The sequence below is a fragment of the Mirounga leonina genome, unplaced genomic scaffold, assembly GCF_011800145.1.
Source record: "Mirounga leonina isolate KUSES-001 unplaced genomic scaffold, KU_Mleo_1.0 Mir_170, whole genome shotgun sequence".
NCBI classification, from domain to species: Eukaryota; Metazoa; Chordata; class Mammalia; order Carnivora; family Phocidae; genus Mirounga; species Mirounga leonina.
The window spans coordinates 7,663,098-7,677,817 of record NW_023270433.1 but is presented as its reverse complement, the minus strand read 5'-3'; the positions used below and the strand labels follow the sequence as shown (position 1 = coordinate 7,677,817).

Below are 14,720 nucleotides of genomic sequence, written 5' to 3'. Positions count from 1 at the left end.
CCCAGAGCTGTCACCTCCCCACCCATTTTAGGCTTCCCGCCCTTTGTCCCTGCCCAGCCCAGCACGGATTTCATGGTCTAATTTATTGGTGGTGAGTATATAGGGTGGGTCCAGGCCAGACAGTAGGGCCACTTCCCATCAGATGCCTGCCTCCTGGGGGGGGGGGTCCTCCATGTGACAGTTGCGGGAGGAGCTAGGGTCCCCACTTCCCAGGCTGGGCACCCCTAGGCTTCTGTTTCCCTTGCCAGAGTGGTGCCAGGCCAGGTGTGGAGGCCGCTGGGAGCAGGTCCAGGTGGCTCTGGGCTGGCCCTCTTCTGTTTCCGTGCAGGAGGCCTGGGTGAGTCTGTTTTGAGTTCTTCTCTCCCACCCAGCCCAGGTCACCAGGTGCTGGATCCAGGTGAAAACTACAGGGATTCGGTTTCTACAACAGTGTGGACTTATAGGGCAGTGGTCTCTCTCTCCGTGGTCCTGGGCAGCCGTAGTCCGGGCCCACTGGGTTTGAAGGTTCGGTGGGGTGGGGGGACCCCCAAGGTGTTCCGAGCTGGTGCCCCCGCTGGCAGCAGACCTCTGAGAGGGAGGCAGGAGGGGTGGGTGCAGAGGGCATGGTCCATCCTTGGTCGAGTGGAGGGCTTGGGGTCCCGGGATAAGTTCATGGCCAGTGGTTCCCAGCTGGTGGCTGCTGGGCGAGCGCTGGCTGGGGGGCCTGGAGGTCTCCGGGCCGGGTGCTACGCCACGCTGCTGGTGGAGCAGGGGGTGCTCTGGGTGCTCCCAATGCTGTGGTTGGTGCTACTGGTCTCTGAGGAGGCCGGGGCAGCCACCACCACCACGGGCTCCCGCTTGCCGGGGGGACCTGGGGGCAGGGGCGGAGGTCAGGGCCCCGGCCGGGGCTCCCCACTCCCCCAGAGGCTCCCCCGGGCTCCCCCCTGGTGATGGTGGCAGAGGGACCCTGAGCATTCATGGTGGGGGCCTGGGATACTCACGCGTGTGCGAGTAGATGTACCAGAGCGCGGCAGTGAGCAGGGCCCCAATGAGGAAGGCGCCGAAGGTGATGCCCAGCACAGCGGGCAGGACGAGGCCTTTGTCTGTGCACGCAAGGGAAGGATGGCTGCAGTCAGTGCTCTGGCCCCCTCCCTAGTCCCCTACTGTGTTGTGCTGGCCAGGGGCACAGGTTTGGGCGTCAGTCCCAGCTCGGCCACTGACCCTGACTTCTCTGGGTCTCAATCTTCTCATCTGGCAGATGGATTCATCACACCCATGCCTGGCACTGAGCCATGGCTGTTCTGACCATCCACCCAGCCAGGCCTTTGGGCCATGCCTCTGCCTTCCAAGGCTGATGGAGATGCACTTTTAGGGAGAATGGATGGTATAATCTGAGCTAAAAGTAAGTGGGGCCTGGCAGTGGGTAGGTAGGAATTCCTACTATGGTAGGAATGGGCCGGAGTACTTCTGAGGGCTCTTCAGCTCTGCTCTTGGGTTTTCCCAGGCCTCATTCCATCCACACTCCTGGGTGACTATGGGCTTCCCCTTGGACACGGAGTTCCCATTGATGCAATGGGGTAATTGGCCCTGTTCTCTTGGTCATGGGCTGGGGTCAGGGCTCTATCCTAGCCCAGGTACGGTGGCAAGGAAGCAGGTGCCCCCGACCTCTACCCCCAGTATCAGTGACCTTTTCTGCCTGGTGGGGGCCTGGGCCCACAGGGAATAAAAAAGGAGGCTGGAGGGTGCTGGGCTGAAGGAGCATCCTCCACACTGGGGGCCTCAAGAAGGTGAGGCCAGCCCGGCTCCAGCATGCCTTCTGCCTTATTTGATTCCAGGACCTCTACCCCCACCCTAAGCAAGGTCAGCTAGCAATTCTGGGGATTCAGAAAACCTGAATGCCTGGGATCTGGTCCATGGGGTAGTCAAGAGCAAAGGCTTTCTATCTAGAAGATAATAGCATGCATCCTACACTATGCTGCTGGGCGCCTTTCTGCCCCTGCTCCCAGGGATGCTCTTTCTGGGGTCCTCCCTGCATGTGTCTGTGCTGCACCCCTCTGGGCCACCCATCAGGTCCCACACTGGCCTCAGCCACTGGAACCCTAGAGAGACTCACCAGGCAGGCCAGGGCTGACGATGTTCAGACGCGTGGAGATAGTCCTGTGGGCGTCCTGGGGGAGGAAAAGAGAGTGGTGGATAGCACAGCCTGCAGGAGGCAGTGACTGGGCTTATTTCCTGGCTCTGTGACCATGGCCTGTCACAACCCGCCCTGGGGCCTTGGCTTTGGATCCTATCCCACCACTTTCTAGCTGTGAGCCTTTGGGCAAGTCCTGGGAGATCCATGCTGAGGGAGGGTGTTGGGTGGACAACCCTTGGCTGCTACGAGGATGTTCCCTGGGAGGCTCCCGAATCCCATGAGGGTTGTAAGGGCACTCTGCGCTGCATCTGTGACCCTTGTGAACACCTGGGAGAGATGAGTCAGGTTAGCCCAGAGGCCCATGCTCACTGAGAGGGGAAGACCCACTCAGGAGTGGCCCCAAAGGCTTGCCTAGCTTCATACAACCAGGAAAGTTTCTAATCCTGGAGACCCTTGTGTGTGCCGGGACCTGGGGATGTGTGTGTCCAAGGCTGTGTGCCTGAGGACAGGGATCCCCACTGGATGGTGAAGGAGAAAAATCAGAACTTTGTGTCCTTTATCTTAACCCTCTTTGCTGAGATCTCCTGTTTAATGCAATGACATTGGTGACTATACCACATGGAAAGATGGGTGAGTGCATGGATTCGTGGGTGGACGGATCAAGGGATGACTGGGTGGGATGGTAGGAGGCTGGCTGGCTGACAGGGATGGTGGAAGGACTATGAATGGATGACTGGGTGGGAAAGAGGGACTGTGGATAGATGACTGGGTGGGATGGTAGAAGGCAGGATGGATGGAGGGGGATGAATGGAAGGATAGATGGAAGAAAAGGACAGATGGTAGGGGGATGGGATAAGGATGGATGGATGGATAGATGGAAGGATGGGTGAGAGGATGACTGCAAAGGATGAGTGGATGGAGGGATAGATGGTGGAAGTATAAGTGGTTGGAAGGATGGATAGATAGTGGAAGGATGGATGGAAGAAAAGGAAAGGATGAAGGATGGAAGAAAAAAGGGATGAAGGATGGATGGGAGGATTGATAAGGAAGGATGGATAGTGGAAGGAAGGATGGATGGACACAGCTGCAAATCCTACTAATGTCCAATACACAGCAAAGCCATCAGAAGGCTGTAGGGTGGCAGAAGGAGTAGCCTTGGTAACCAGAAACCACACACCAGTCTGGTTTTGCCCCTTACCAGCTGGTCCCACATCATGGGCTGTCGCATCCCTTCCTGGAAACCCTAGACCCGAAGCCACCCTTGAAGCTGGGGCCCCACTCACCGGGGACAAACTCCTTGAACGCAGGGCTATGGTGCAGCTGAGGGTGCCAGTCGTGGGTGTGGGCACCATGTAGCCACGGAGGAGGAAGCTGAAGCGCACGTCCCCACCAGGGCCTGGGGACAGCAGGCTTACGCAGCTGCCCTTGGCGGTCTGGCTCTGGATGAGTTCCACGGTGTCCGCGTCAGGCCCCAAATCCAGGTGGCAGCTGTCCAGCTGGAGCATGAGCTCCGGGATCGATGGGGACATGCTCACCTACATGGGCAGGTAAGAGTGACGGCGCATGGTCAGTTACTCAGTGCTGCCCTCGTGAAATACGCTAGATTCATTCTGAGGCTCCACCCTGGCGGTGGAAGGACAGCCCTGGGCCCGCCTAGAGCAAACTCTAGGAGGGGACATTCCACCCAGTGTCTCTCTGCTGTCTCTCCCCTCCGCCATGTACCCCGCCGGCTCCCTCCTCTGGGGGGTCCGGTGCACACCTCCCCTCTACTAATGGTGCAGTGAAAGGCTGAGAATCCCAAGAGTGGGCGGGCCTGGAGGTCAAGTCCCGTACCTGCACAAAGCCCTGTTGCCCCAGCTCAATGGTGTGGGAGACCTGGAGGAAGTGCGGGCTGAGGTACAGGCCCAGCTGGAAGGAGAGGCTCTCCATGTTGATGCAGTGCACCTTCTTCTGTGGGAGATACGGGGGCGTGGTCAGTCTGGGAGGCATCCAGCTAGAAAGGTAAGGGGTGGGGTGGGAGCGCAAGCCATGGTCCCCAGTTGCTGCCTGGCCCTCCTTTAAAACAAAGCTAATCTATCAAGAACTTGCTCTGTGCCAGGCCTGGGTGAATGCTTTCCCATGTGTCCTATCAGTGACTGCTCATAAGCACCCCCACGGCAGAGATCCTTTTTTAGGCCCCTGTTTACAGATACAGCCTTTGGGTCCAGAAAGCTTAACTGATTTGTACAAGGCCACACAGCCAGTATGTACTAGAACTTTCTGGCTTGAGAGGCTGAGAATGGAACCCAAAACAGTGCTGCTCCCCTTGTACAAAAGGGGAGGCTGAGGCACCCTGAAGATAACATGGCTTGCCGGGATCGGGGCCTGAGTTTCCTGAGGCCTGCTCCCCTCCCAGGCCAGGAAGGGGCACCAGGACCCTGAACCAGATGGGTTAGCATGGTAACCATCCATCTCACCCACTGCGGTGATGAGCTTGACAAGAGGTTGACCACCACCTGCAGAAAAAGAGCCAAGGAACAGGTCAGAGCCAGGAAGTACCCCAGAGGGTATCCCACCCAACACACCCATTTTATGGATGCGGGGACTGAGGCAACCAATGGCTAATAGGCTTGTCTTCCTACTGAGCACCACACCCCCCTCTCCCAAAGGCCCACTGGCCTGGAAGGTCAAGGAGGCACCAGCTAAGCTGGCCGATACCTTTCCTGCCCGCCCTTTTTCTTACCTCATTCCTGACCACATTTTCTGTCACTTTCATGCCACAGTTGGAGTAGGTGCTGCGCAAGACAAACTGGTCGTCTCTGTCCTCAGCCTGGCAGCTGGGGTCCGAGAAGGTCAGGCTTGTGATGGTGCACCTCAGAGTCTGGGCCAGGGTTGGAGTGGAGGGGCAGTGTCAGGAGGTGTGTGGGGGGCTTTCTGGAGCCTGTCCCTCACACCCCAGCACCAAGGACTGACGGAACTCAGGGCTCCCAAATCACAGCCATTCCTCTCCTCCCCTCTTAATTTTTGTTAGATCTTATCAGACTACACCATTTAAGATAATACTTTTCCTGAACTACACTCACTGTTGTACTTAGCCTTGTCCTAAGCAATAATATCTGTGACATCATGAGCTTGATTTGCTACTTTTCTCCTAATACGTGTAATTAGAATAAATGCAGATGTATTAAAAACATTCATTTGAGTTCTACATATAATCATTGCCCACAGCCCCATGGGCATGGAGATCCCACCAGCATAATCCAGTCTCAGAACCCTAGACTCTGGGGTGCCTGGGTGGCTCAGTCGGTTGGGTGTCTGCCTTTGGCGCAGGTCACAATCCTGGAGTCCCGGGTTGGAGCCCTGCATTGGGCTCCCTGCTCAGCAAGGAGTCTACTTCTCCCTCTGCCCCTCACCCCACTCTCTTCCTCTCTCTCAAATAAACTAAAAAAACAAAAACGAAAACCCTAGACTCTTAGATCCAGAGTTGGCAAATTTTTCCAATAAAGGGCTGGATGGTGAATCTGTTAGCTTTTGTGGGTTATGTGGTCTCTGTTGTAATTAACCCAACTTTGCCATCAGAGCCTGAAAGCAGCTATAGAACATATGTAAGTGACTGGGTGTGGCTGTGTGCTAATAAAACTTATTTACAAAAACACGCAAAGGGCCACAGTTTGTCGTCTCCTGTCCTAGTAGAATCAATCTTAGAATTTTTCAGTCACGCTCTTAGGATCAAAGAATCTTGGCGTCTTTGAGTTGAGTGCGCTGTTGGAGTTCCCACTTGAATCCAGCTAACTCACATCTCCAGAATGCCACCCTGACTGCGCTCCTCCTCAGGTAGATAACACCTGAGGAGAGAACAGCCCACCAAATAAAAATGACTCTAGGTGAAGCCCCAGTGACACATACCCTGGGATCCAAATTCTGCACACTGACCCCATTTCTTAAGTCAGTGAGAGGGCAGAATGTTCCATGTCAGGGTGATTCTGTTCAGACCCTTTTCTTTGTATTTTCTTCTATACGGATGCTGTACTCAGAGAAAATGGCAGGGTTTTTTTTGTTTTGTTTTAATTTGGACTGGGCAGCAGCCATGCCGGCTAGTGCTGACCCTGCATGGTCTCCACTTACTGGCACCTGCCAGGCCAGATGGAGGTAGAGGGTAGAAGAGATGGGTAGCAGACAGGTGATACTTCATATCGCCCCTGTACCCCCACAGCCCCCAAAAACGTCCATGTGCACTTAACTGTAGATTTAAGTGTCATTCTAAAGATCCCTGAGGTCATGGGTGATTTGTCAAGGCTCTGGCTGAGATTTCCTGCCTCAGGCCAGGAGAAATCACACAGGGGAAGATGGGCACCTAGGATGGCCCAATGTTTTAAAATGTCCCTAAACAAGGGCAACCCTATCAGGACTCCTCTCACTCTTGAGAGCTTTTTCTGTATCTTCACTTAATAAACTTCTATCACTTTACTCACAAAAAGATAAAAATAAATGTCCCTAAACACAAAAATCACTGTAGCCAAACTTTAGAATTATAGTAAAGATAAATTATTTCAAATTAGAATGGTGGACGAAGGGTCCCAACTTTTTTTCTTTATGTAAAATGCTTATAAAAATCAAGAAAAATACTGAGCTATGTTGATAAAGAGCCTTAGGTTATTATAAGTCACATGGAGTCATGCCCACACTCACTACTAATCAAAGAATTATAAATTGAAACAAGAATGGAACACCATGTCCCACCTCTCATGTTGGCAAAGGTTTTTTTAATTTTTAAAATTTTTTAAAAAAATTTTTTATTCTTATGTTAATCCCCATACATTACATCATTAGTTTTAGATGAAGTGTTCCATGATTCATTGTCTGTGCATAACACCCAGTGCTCCATGCAGAACGTGCCCTCCTCAATACCCACCACCAGGCTAACCCATCCTCCCACCCTCCTCCCCTCTAGAACCCTCAGTTTGTTTTTCAGAGTCCATCATCTCTCATGGTTCGTCTCCCCCTCCGATTTCCCCCCCTTCATTCTTCCCCTCCTGCTATCTTTTTTTTTTTTTTCTTAACATATATTGCATTATTTGTTTCAGAGGTACAGATCTGAGATTCAACAGTCTAATTTTTAAAATTCTATTACTTTTTTTTAATTTTTATTTTTTAAGCACACTCTGCCGCCCAACGTGGGGCTTGAACTCATGATCCCAAAATCAAGAGTCGCATGCTCCACCCACTGAGCCAGTCAGGCGTCCCAGCAAAGATTTTTTTTTTTTTTAAACAAAGATAATAGTCTGGAGAGAGAAATCAAAGTGCTCTCCTAAATTGGCAGTGAAAATTGGAATCCTCTTTTGGAAAGTGGGTTGGCAACATGTATCAAAACTTACAGAATATTCATGCATTCTGACCCAGCAATCTCACTAATGTGGAAATCTAGCCTAAGAAAACAATCCTACATAAAGAATGCCTGGTGATATTTTCTGTGTATTTATAGTGTCGCACAATTGGAAGCAACCTAAATGTCTAACAAGGGAGGAGTTAATTATAGCATGCCAATATGATGAAATAATTTGTGATTAAAGCGACATTAAGTACATATGTCAAAGTTCTAAAAATACAGTAAGTGAATATAGCAGGAGACAAGTGCATTGGAGATGATGACACCATATAAGAAATACACAGAGGACACATTCCAGAAAGAAACACACTAAAATATTGGTAGCCACGGTCTTTGGGCAGGAAGGTTGAGATTTTCTTTTCTAATTTTTCACATTAAAAAAAAAAAACCAGCATTGGGGCACGTGGGTGGGGGTGGCTCAGTCGTTAAGTATCTGCCTTCGGCTCAGGTCATGGTCCTGGGATCCTGGGATCGAGCCCCACATTGAGCTCCCTGCTCCCCGGGAAGCCTGCTTCTCCCTCTCCCACTGCCCCTGCTTGTGTTCCCTCTCTCGCTGTCTCTCTCTCTGTCAAGTAAATAAAATCTTTAAAAAAAAACACACAGTAAGAAATGAGTGGTTGGGCGCCTGGATGGCGCAATCAGTTGAGGGGGTGACTCTTGGTTCCAGCTGAGGTCATGATCTCAGGGTCGTGGGGTCAAGCCCTGTGTCAGGCTCCATGCTCAGCGTAGAGTCTGCTTGCGATTCTCTCTCTCTCTACCCGTCCTGCTTGTGCTCTCTCTCTCTCTCTCAAATAAATAAATCTTAAAAAAAAATGTGAGTGGTAGATTAAATAAAACTATTGAATCAACATTAATTCCACCAAAGTTGCTAACTGTACAGTTGTTATGTAGGAGAATATCCCTGTGCTTAGAAAATACACACTGGAGTCTTTATGTATAAAGAACCATGAGGTATAAAGTCTATGCTTAAATCAGTCAGGACAAGTTATATACAAGCATATATACATACCCATGCATGTGTGAATAACATATAACACGCATACATATATAATCCTACGTTATGTGCTTCTATCTATACATTCTTGCGATATGCATGCAAATGGTTGTGTGTATAGATATATCTATCTCCCCATGATATGAAATAATTTTATCTGAGCAAAGGGTGTACAAGTGGGCTGTTTGTACTAGTCTCATTCTTACAACTTTTCTGTGAGCTTAAAATCATTTCCAAATAAAAAGTTCAAAAAATTGCTCTCGTTTCCTACATGACGAGTGGACTGGGGATTGGTTGGTCCGTCTGCTTCCCGAAATTATTTGGCTAAACCTCTGCCTGCCCAGCGACCCAGCAGCTCCACCTCTGGGCATGTACCTAATTCATATGAGTGTTTATGTCAACCTAAGACTTGTACCGGAAGGTACATAGCTGTTTATTCTTACTCGCCTCAAATGGGAAACAACCGCAATGCTCCTCAACAGTAGAATGGATAAATGAATGGTAGCTCATTTATAAAATGAATAAATACACACAACACCACAGTTAAACCTCAAAGCTGTAACACTGAGTATAACAAGCGAGACACAGAAGAGTGCCCATTATATGGTGACTGTCAAAGAAAATCTTTAAAAGATTTTCTTTATTTGACAGAGACAGCAAGAGAGGAAACACAAGCAGGGGGAGTGGGAGAGGGAGAAGCAGGCTTCCCGCTGAGCAGAGAACCCGATGCGGGGTCGTCCCAGGACCCCAGGATCATGACCTGAGCCGAAGGCAGACGCTTAATGACTGAGCCACCCAGGCACCCCATAAATAAAATCTTTAAAAAAATAAAAATTAAATCCAGTGTTATTCTTATAGTAAATACCCTTGTTCTTCAGTCGGGCAGAGATCACACTGTATAGATATCGTGTTGAGTGCCCGCCGGGCTCAGCCTGCATTTAGGATTAATTAAGGATGACTAGTACCTGTTTGCTGAGCACTTAACTGTGCACCACATCCGGCTTAACGTGTCAGACCTCATTTAATTCTTCCTGCACGGCAATTACCATTATCCAACCCATTTCACAAGTGGAAAACCTGAGGCTTGCAGAGGGATGGGATTTGTCTCCCTGCCTGGGTCAGGACCCCAAGACTCTTGGCCTAAAGGAAGGACCAGCTACCCACGTCCCCAGGGGTTCCCTTACCGAGATGAGATCTTTCTTGAGCACCACGGTCATGACATCTTTGGAGCAGTTGGGCTGGATCAGGGACAGGAGCAGCTCCTGGTTGCAGCTCTCCTTGGGAGGGGTGGTCCGGACGGGTGGGGGAGAGGTCTGCGGCCCACCACCTGCCGGGCAGCAGAGGCCGGCAGGCAAGTCACTGAGCGCTCCCTGGGCACCGGGCACCGAGGGCTTCCCTAACTAGCGACTTTCACTGTCCTCGCCTGCAGACGGGGAAGATGGGGTTCCCGCCGGCTGCCGCAGCACCCTGCTCACACAGCGGTCCCAAGGTCACTGATCCCAGGAGAGGGCAAAGGGAAGAGGGTGCTCACCGCAGCTGTGGGCCTGCAGTGAGACGACACTGGCCAGAGGGAGCTCCACAAAGGACGCTACCATGCTGGCGTTGAGTCTCCGGGCCTCCCCTAGCAGGCCTTGGGGTGTATCCGGGAGCACGAAGCCACGGATGTTCTTCTCTGGAAAGATCTTGAAGGAGTATTCACCAGTGGTCTAATGACAGAGGAGGAAGCCACAGACACAGTCAGGGGGGCGTGCAGCCTGGCAGGGGCGCCACCAGGGCCAGCCAGGGTTATGCCAGGCCTCGGTGCCACTCTATCCTTTGCTCCTACTTGTTTCCTCCCCCTGGGCCACCTCCCTCATCTACCGACTCCTGCTTGTCCTTCAAACCAGCTTGGGGTTCGCTTCTCCAGGAATCTTCCCTGGCCCTGTGGGCTGGGGTAGGGGCCTTCCTAGGGGATGATGGAAGGCTTTGAGCAGGAGGTACCATCTGGGTGAAGGTTTGAAGAATAGCTAGTGCACAGAGCAAGGGGGTGGGTGTGTAAGGGCTCAGGGCTGGGGTGCTGATGCCGGGAGTTTGGGTTTTCTCTCCGGAGAGCCTTGGCGACGCCTGCGCCCGGCTGTCTGGGTCGCGGAGCAAGACTCACCCAGATCTGCATGTTGTGGTTGGCGTCGATGAGCCAGGACACGTAGGATGGACCTTGCAGGATAAGCACAGCGTCGGGATCCCCCGAAGCACAACGCAGCTCCACCTTGACGGTCACTGTCCGGGGCCTGCGGGGAGACAGACCCCGGCGTCAGCGTGGGGCAGGAATGTGGGGTCGGGCGGGGACTAGGCCTGGGGTCGGTTGGGCAGCAGCTGAGCGCTTTCACCTGGTCACTGTCGGCCGGCGGGAGGGGCGCGGAAGTGGGCGGGGCTTGGCCAGCAGGGGCGGGCCCCAGAGCTAAGGTGGTGGCAACGACGCTCTTACCTAGCCAGGGATGGGCGGGGCTTGATGTGGGCGGGGCTTGATGTGGGCGGGGGCGGGCACCCTTACCCAGCCTCGGTGCCTGGCAGGACCCTCACGATGTGCGCTTCCTTGTGGCCAGGCACACCTTCCAAATGGCAGCCCCGGACAGAGGCGCGAGTGAGCGGGCTCCATTCGAGAGTGTGGCCCATGTCCGTGAGGGGTTCCGGATTGCAGGAGGATGGTACCCTCGGGGCTGTGGGGACAAGCACACCTCAGTTCCCTCCCTGAAAAGCCTGGCACTAATACAGAGGCCCACCCTCACCCACAGTAAAGGGGGAGGTGGGCAGGGTGGAGCAGCAAAGAAGTGGGGTGCCTGGGAGGACCTGAATTGAAATCTCCCCTCCACCACTTACTGCCATGTGACTGGGGGCAAGCCCCCTGGCCTGTTTCCTCATCTGTGGACACAGGGTTAATAAAGGCACGAACCCATGGCACGTGTTAGGTGTGCAACCCTGCGACCACCAGCACATCCCCTCACTTTTCTCTTTCCTGTGGCATTTACCATGACCGGAAATTGCGGAATTTTTGAAATTATGGAATTACTCTGGAATTACTATATGGAATTGTAATTATTCAACTGTTATGGAATTATGGAATTATTCATCTGTGTACATATTTACTGTCATCTCCTCACCAGTGTTGGCTCCAGAACGGCAGGATCTGGGTCTGGCTGCACAGAGTCCCCAAATGCCTAGCATAGGACTGAGCACATAGTAGGTGCGCAATAAATAAAAGTGCTGCTTTCTAGGCCAAAAATTACTGTCCCCATAGAGCACGGACTTGTTATATGTGACCTGGGGCGAATCACATCCCATTTTGGAGCCTTGGTGTCCACATCTGAGAATGGGCCAGGAGAATTCACATTTTTTCAGAGCTGAGTCCTGAGCCCAGAGAAGCTGCGGGGGAAGCTGACCTTGGTCCAGACGGAGGAGGATGCTTTGAGGGTCGTTCAGCTCAGCGATAGATGCAATGGGGCCCTTCGTTTCTGCCCAGTCGAGGAACTGCTTCTGGGTGGTGAAGGGTGGCAGCTGTGTGGTATTGACTCCTGGGTGCCCTTGGAAGATCAGTTTGGGGTTCTAGGAAGACACAGGGGGGCTCAGGGTGCTGTTCCTGGGCCCGAGCCCCCTCTGTCCCATTCAGGAGGTTGGGAGGTAATTTGGGGAGGCAGCCAGTTGGCTGAGAGGAGGAGGCAGAGCTGAGAATGCTGAGGTTGATAGATCTGAAGTCAACCCAGAGCCCTTCCACACCTGGTGCTGGACGGAGACACATCCTTATTCATCCAACTGTCCAAACATCACCTCCCCACCCCTCCACAGTCTTACTCATACCACCCACACTTGCGACATCATGTGGCTAGGGTCTGTGAGACACAGCGTCTGCCCTGCCTATCCCCGCATGGTGCCGGACACATAGTAGGCACTGGGAAATACTTGACTCTCCTGACACGTCAGCTTTACCCACACACCTAGCACACAGCAGGTGCTCCCTGCACAAGGGGAGGGAAGAAGGGAGGGAGGGAGAAACAGATGAATAAATGAATGAATGAATGAAAGCCTAACGGGGATTGTCCCTGCCCTGGGGGGATCTTGCCATCCAGAAACTAGTCCTGCCTCAAGTCACTTGAAACACCAGAAGACAGAGGATGTTATTTAACAGAAGCAAGGGAACAAGACAGGCCTCTGGATGCACAGGGATGGGAATGTGGGTGACTCTAGCACCTCACCGCCTCTACTGCCCGGGCCTCAAGGAGAGACCGTGGTGGAAGGAAACAGGGAAGACTTCCTGGAAGAGGTGTTCTACCGGGGCCCCAGACTCAGAGTTCCTCTGCATTCCATCTTCAAAGCCAGGGGCATTGCTCTGAAGCAACAGCAGTATAAGGGCTTCAGGCTAGATACTAAGGGGGACTGCCTGGCAGTGGCAGTAGACAAGATACCATAGAATGGTCCACCTAGAATGGAGCAGGATTTAAGTAAGGGGGCAAAGTGATGAGCGCCTGGGTGAGGAACTCAAACCGCACGATGGAAGGGCTGGGCAGTGTTTTAGAGCGGGAGGAGGTTAGGGACCTTTACCCAGTCTGACTCCCAGGGTCATCATCTGTAAAATGGGGATGTGACAGGGATTAAAGGCGAGGCGTTTTGTCAGTCACCTGGTGCTGGGTCAGACATAGGCCCAAGCTGCAAACCCAACTGTGACCCCTCTTGTGGAGTCCTCGCCCCCCTTCAGGTAGCTGTAACCTCCCCTCCTCACCCCCTGCAGCTCCGACAGTGCCCCACCCCCATCGCCCGACTATTCTTAGCTCTGAGGAGGAGGAAGGCCTGGTCCAGACCAGAGCCAGCAGCTGCCGCGACCTTCCTGCCCTGCGTTTCATATTCCCTGTGTCACCCTGGGCCCCACTGGGGCTCAGATCCCTGCCTGCAGGGCCCAGGAACGGGAAGGGGAAGAGGGGGGGAAGAGTTAGGGGGAGGAGGAGCCCTGGCAAGCCCTGGCTCCCCACGGGGCCTCAATTTACCCCACTGGGAACAGAGGGAAGTTCCACATGGAGCTGGTCCAGTTCATGGCTCCCTGGCCCTGTCCGTCCGTCTCTGCTGTGCCTGCTTCGAGCCTGGATTCCTCACCCCACCCCCAGCCTCTCTCTGTCTCCGGGCCTGTCTCCCAGGCAGCTCTGGATCTGGGTCTGTCTTTGGATCCCAGCTCTCCTCCTCCTCTCTCTGAGTGCCTATCTGTCCCTCCCACAACAAGCTGGCTCTTCCTAGTTCTATTTTTCTTGGTGTTTCTCTCCCCCTTGTTAGCTTTGCTGTCCGCCCCCACCCCTGCCCTCTACTTTCTCTGGCTGTAAACAGCAGCTGCTTGCATCTGGGGACCACCTCCCAAGGCCTTCCAGTGGGGGAGGCAGTGCCCACAGGCCACCCCACCTCCTCCAGCCCTGACCCCCACCCCTTGCTGTGGGTCCCAGCCCGTTGACCTCTCTCTGGTGGACGTGCCTGACACTTAAAACTGGAATTTTTGCAAAATATTTTTTCTCCAATGTAGGCCGTGTTCATTAGAGCAAATCTTGCAAATTCAACGAAGTATAAAGCACAAATAAATAAATGCCTCTCCTATTCCCATGTCCCCGCCATAGCCACGATTAATACATCATTAGGTTTCCTTTTCCTTTGTACTTAAATATTTTCAAACATATCTTGTAACTTTTTCAAAGACAGTGACAAGATTACTTTATGGGAGGTCACTGGATCCAATTCTGCCACTGGGCAGATGGGAAGACCAGCTATGCAAGAGGACTGGACTTGGCCAGGGTTGCCCATCAACCTGACTCCCACATCTGGGTTTGGACTCTTCATCCCAGACCCTGCTGCCTGGGTTCTCTCAGGCAGGGCCCCATGGGATTCACCAGGCAGGGTGAATAACGTCACGGTGAATAATGTCAGAATGAAAAAGAGAAGCAGCGTTGCTGGGGCAGGAGAGCTTGGCCTACAGAGACAGACAGCAGGGGCCTCCCATGGCCAGAGCCTCAGCCCACGGTTGGAGGTAACACACTCACGAAGGCCAGGTTGAGTGGGATTCCTGGGGCCTGTAACTGCAGGAGCATGTTCTTGTTTGCACTGAGCACCAGAAGCACCTCTCGGGGCCGAGTGTCATTTTGCTTGGACTTCTGGATAGTCAGCTCCAGCTCTGACACCTCCTAGGGTGGGGACAGGAGAAACACACACACACAGACCAGTCAGGCCTGCGCAGGCTGTGCCAC

General features: G+C 52.9%; 1 protein-coding gene across 2 annotated transcripts in view; it reads right to left on the bottom strand.

The window, feature by feature from the left end:
- Positions 1 to 68: 68 nt before the first annotated feature.
- ENG (endoglin) overlaps positions 69 to 14,720 on the bottom strand; it is a 34,064-nt gene continuing 19,412 nt past the window's right edge. Inside the window, exons 3-15 of one of the 2 annotated variants that reach the window (XM_035015742.1) lie at positions 14,517 to 14,657; positions 11,889 to 12,051; positions 11,003 to 11,168; positions 10,613 to 10,739; positions 10,004 to 10,178; positions 9,657 to 9,799; positions 4,836 to 4,973; positions 4,570 to 4,608; positions 3,947 to 4,063; positions 3,397 to 3,648; positions 2,093 to 2,147; positions 981 to 1,082; positions 69 to 850 (exon numbers count right to left, since the gene is read on the bottom strand). In XM_035015742.1, the coding sequence (XP_034871633.1) occupies positions 726 to 850; positions 981 to 1,082; positions 2,093 to 2,147; positions 3,397 to 3,648; positions 3,947 to 4,063; positions 4,570 to 4,608; positions 4,836 to 4,973; positions 9,657 to 9,799; positions 10,004 to 10,178; positions 10,613 to 10,739; positions 11,003 to 11,168; positions 11,889 to 12,051; positions 14,517 to 14,657 (1,743 nt within the window). In that variant the 3' untranslated portion in view covers positions 69 to 725. The remainder of the gene's footprint in view (positions 851 to 980; positions 1,083 to 2,092; positions 2,148 to 3,396; positions 3,649 to 3,946; positions 4,064 to 4,569; positions 4,609 to 4,835; positions 4,974 to 9,656; positions 9,800 to 10,003; positions 10,179 to 10,612; positions 10,740 to 11,002; positions 11,169 to 11,888; positions 12,052 to 14,516; positions 14,658 to 14,720) is intronic. The other variant, XM_035015743.1, reaches the window with a different exon arrangement.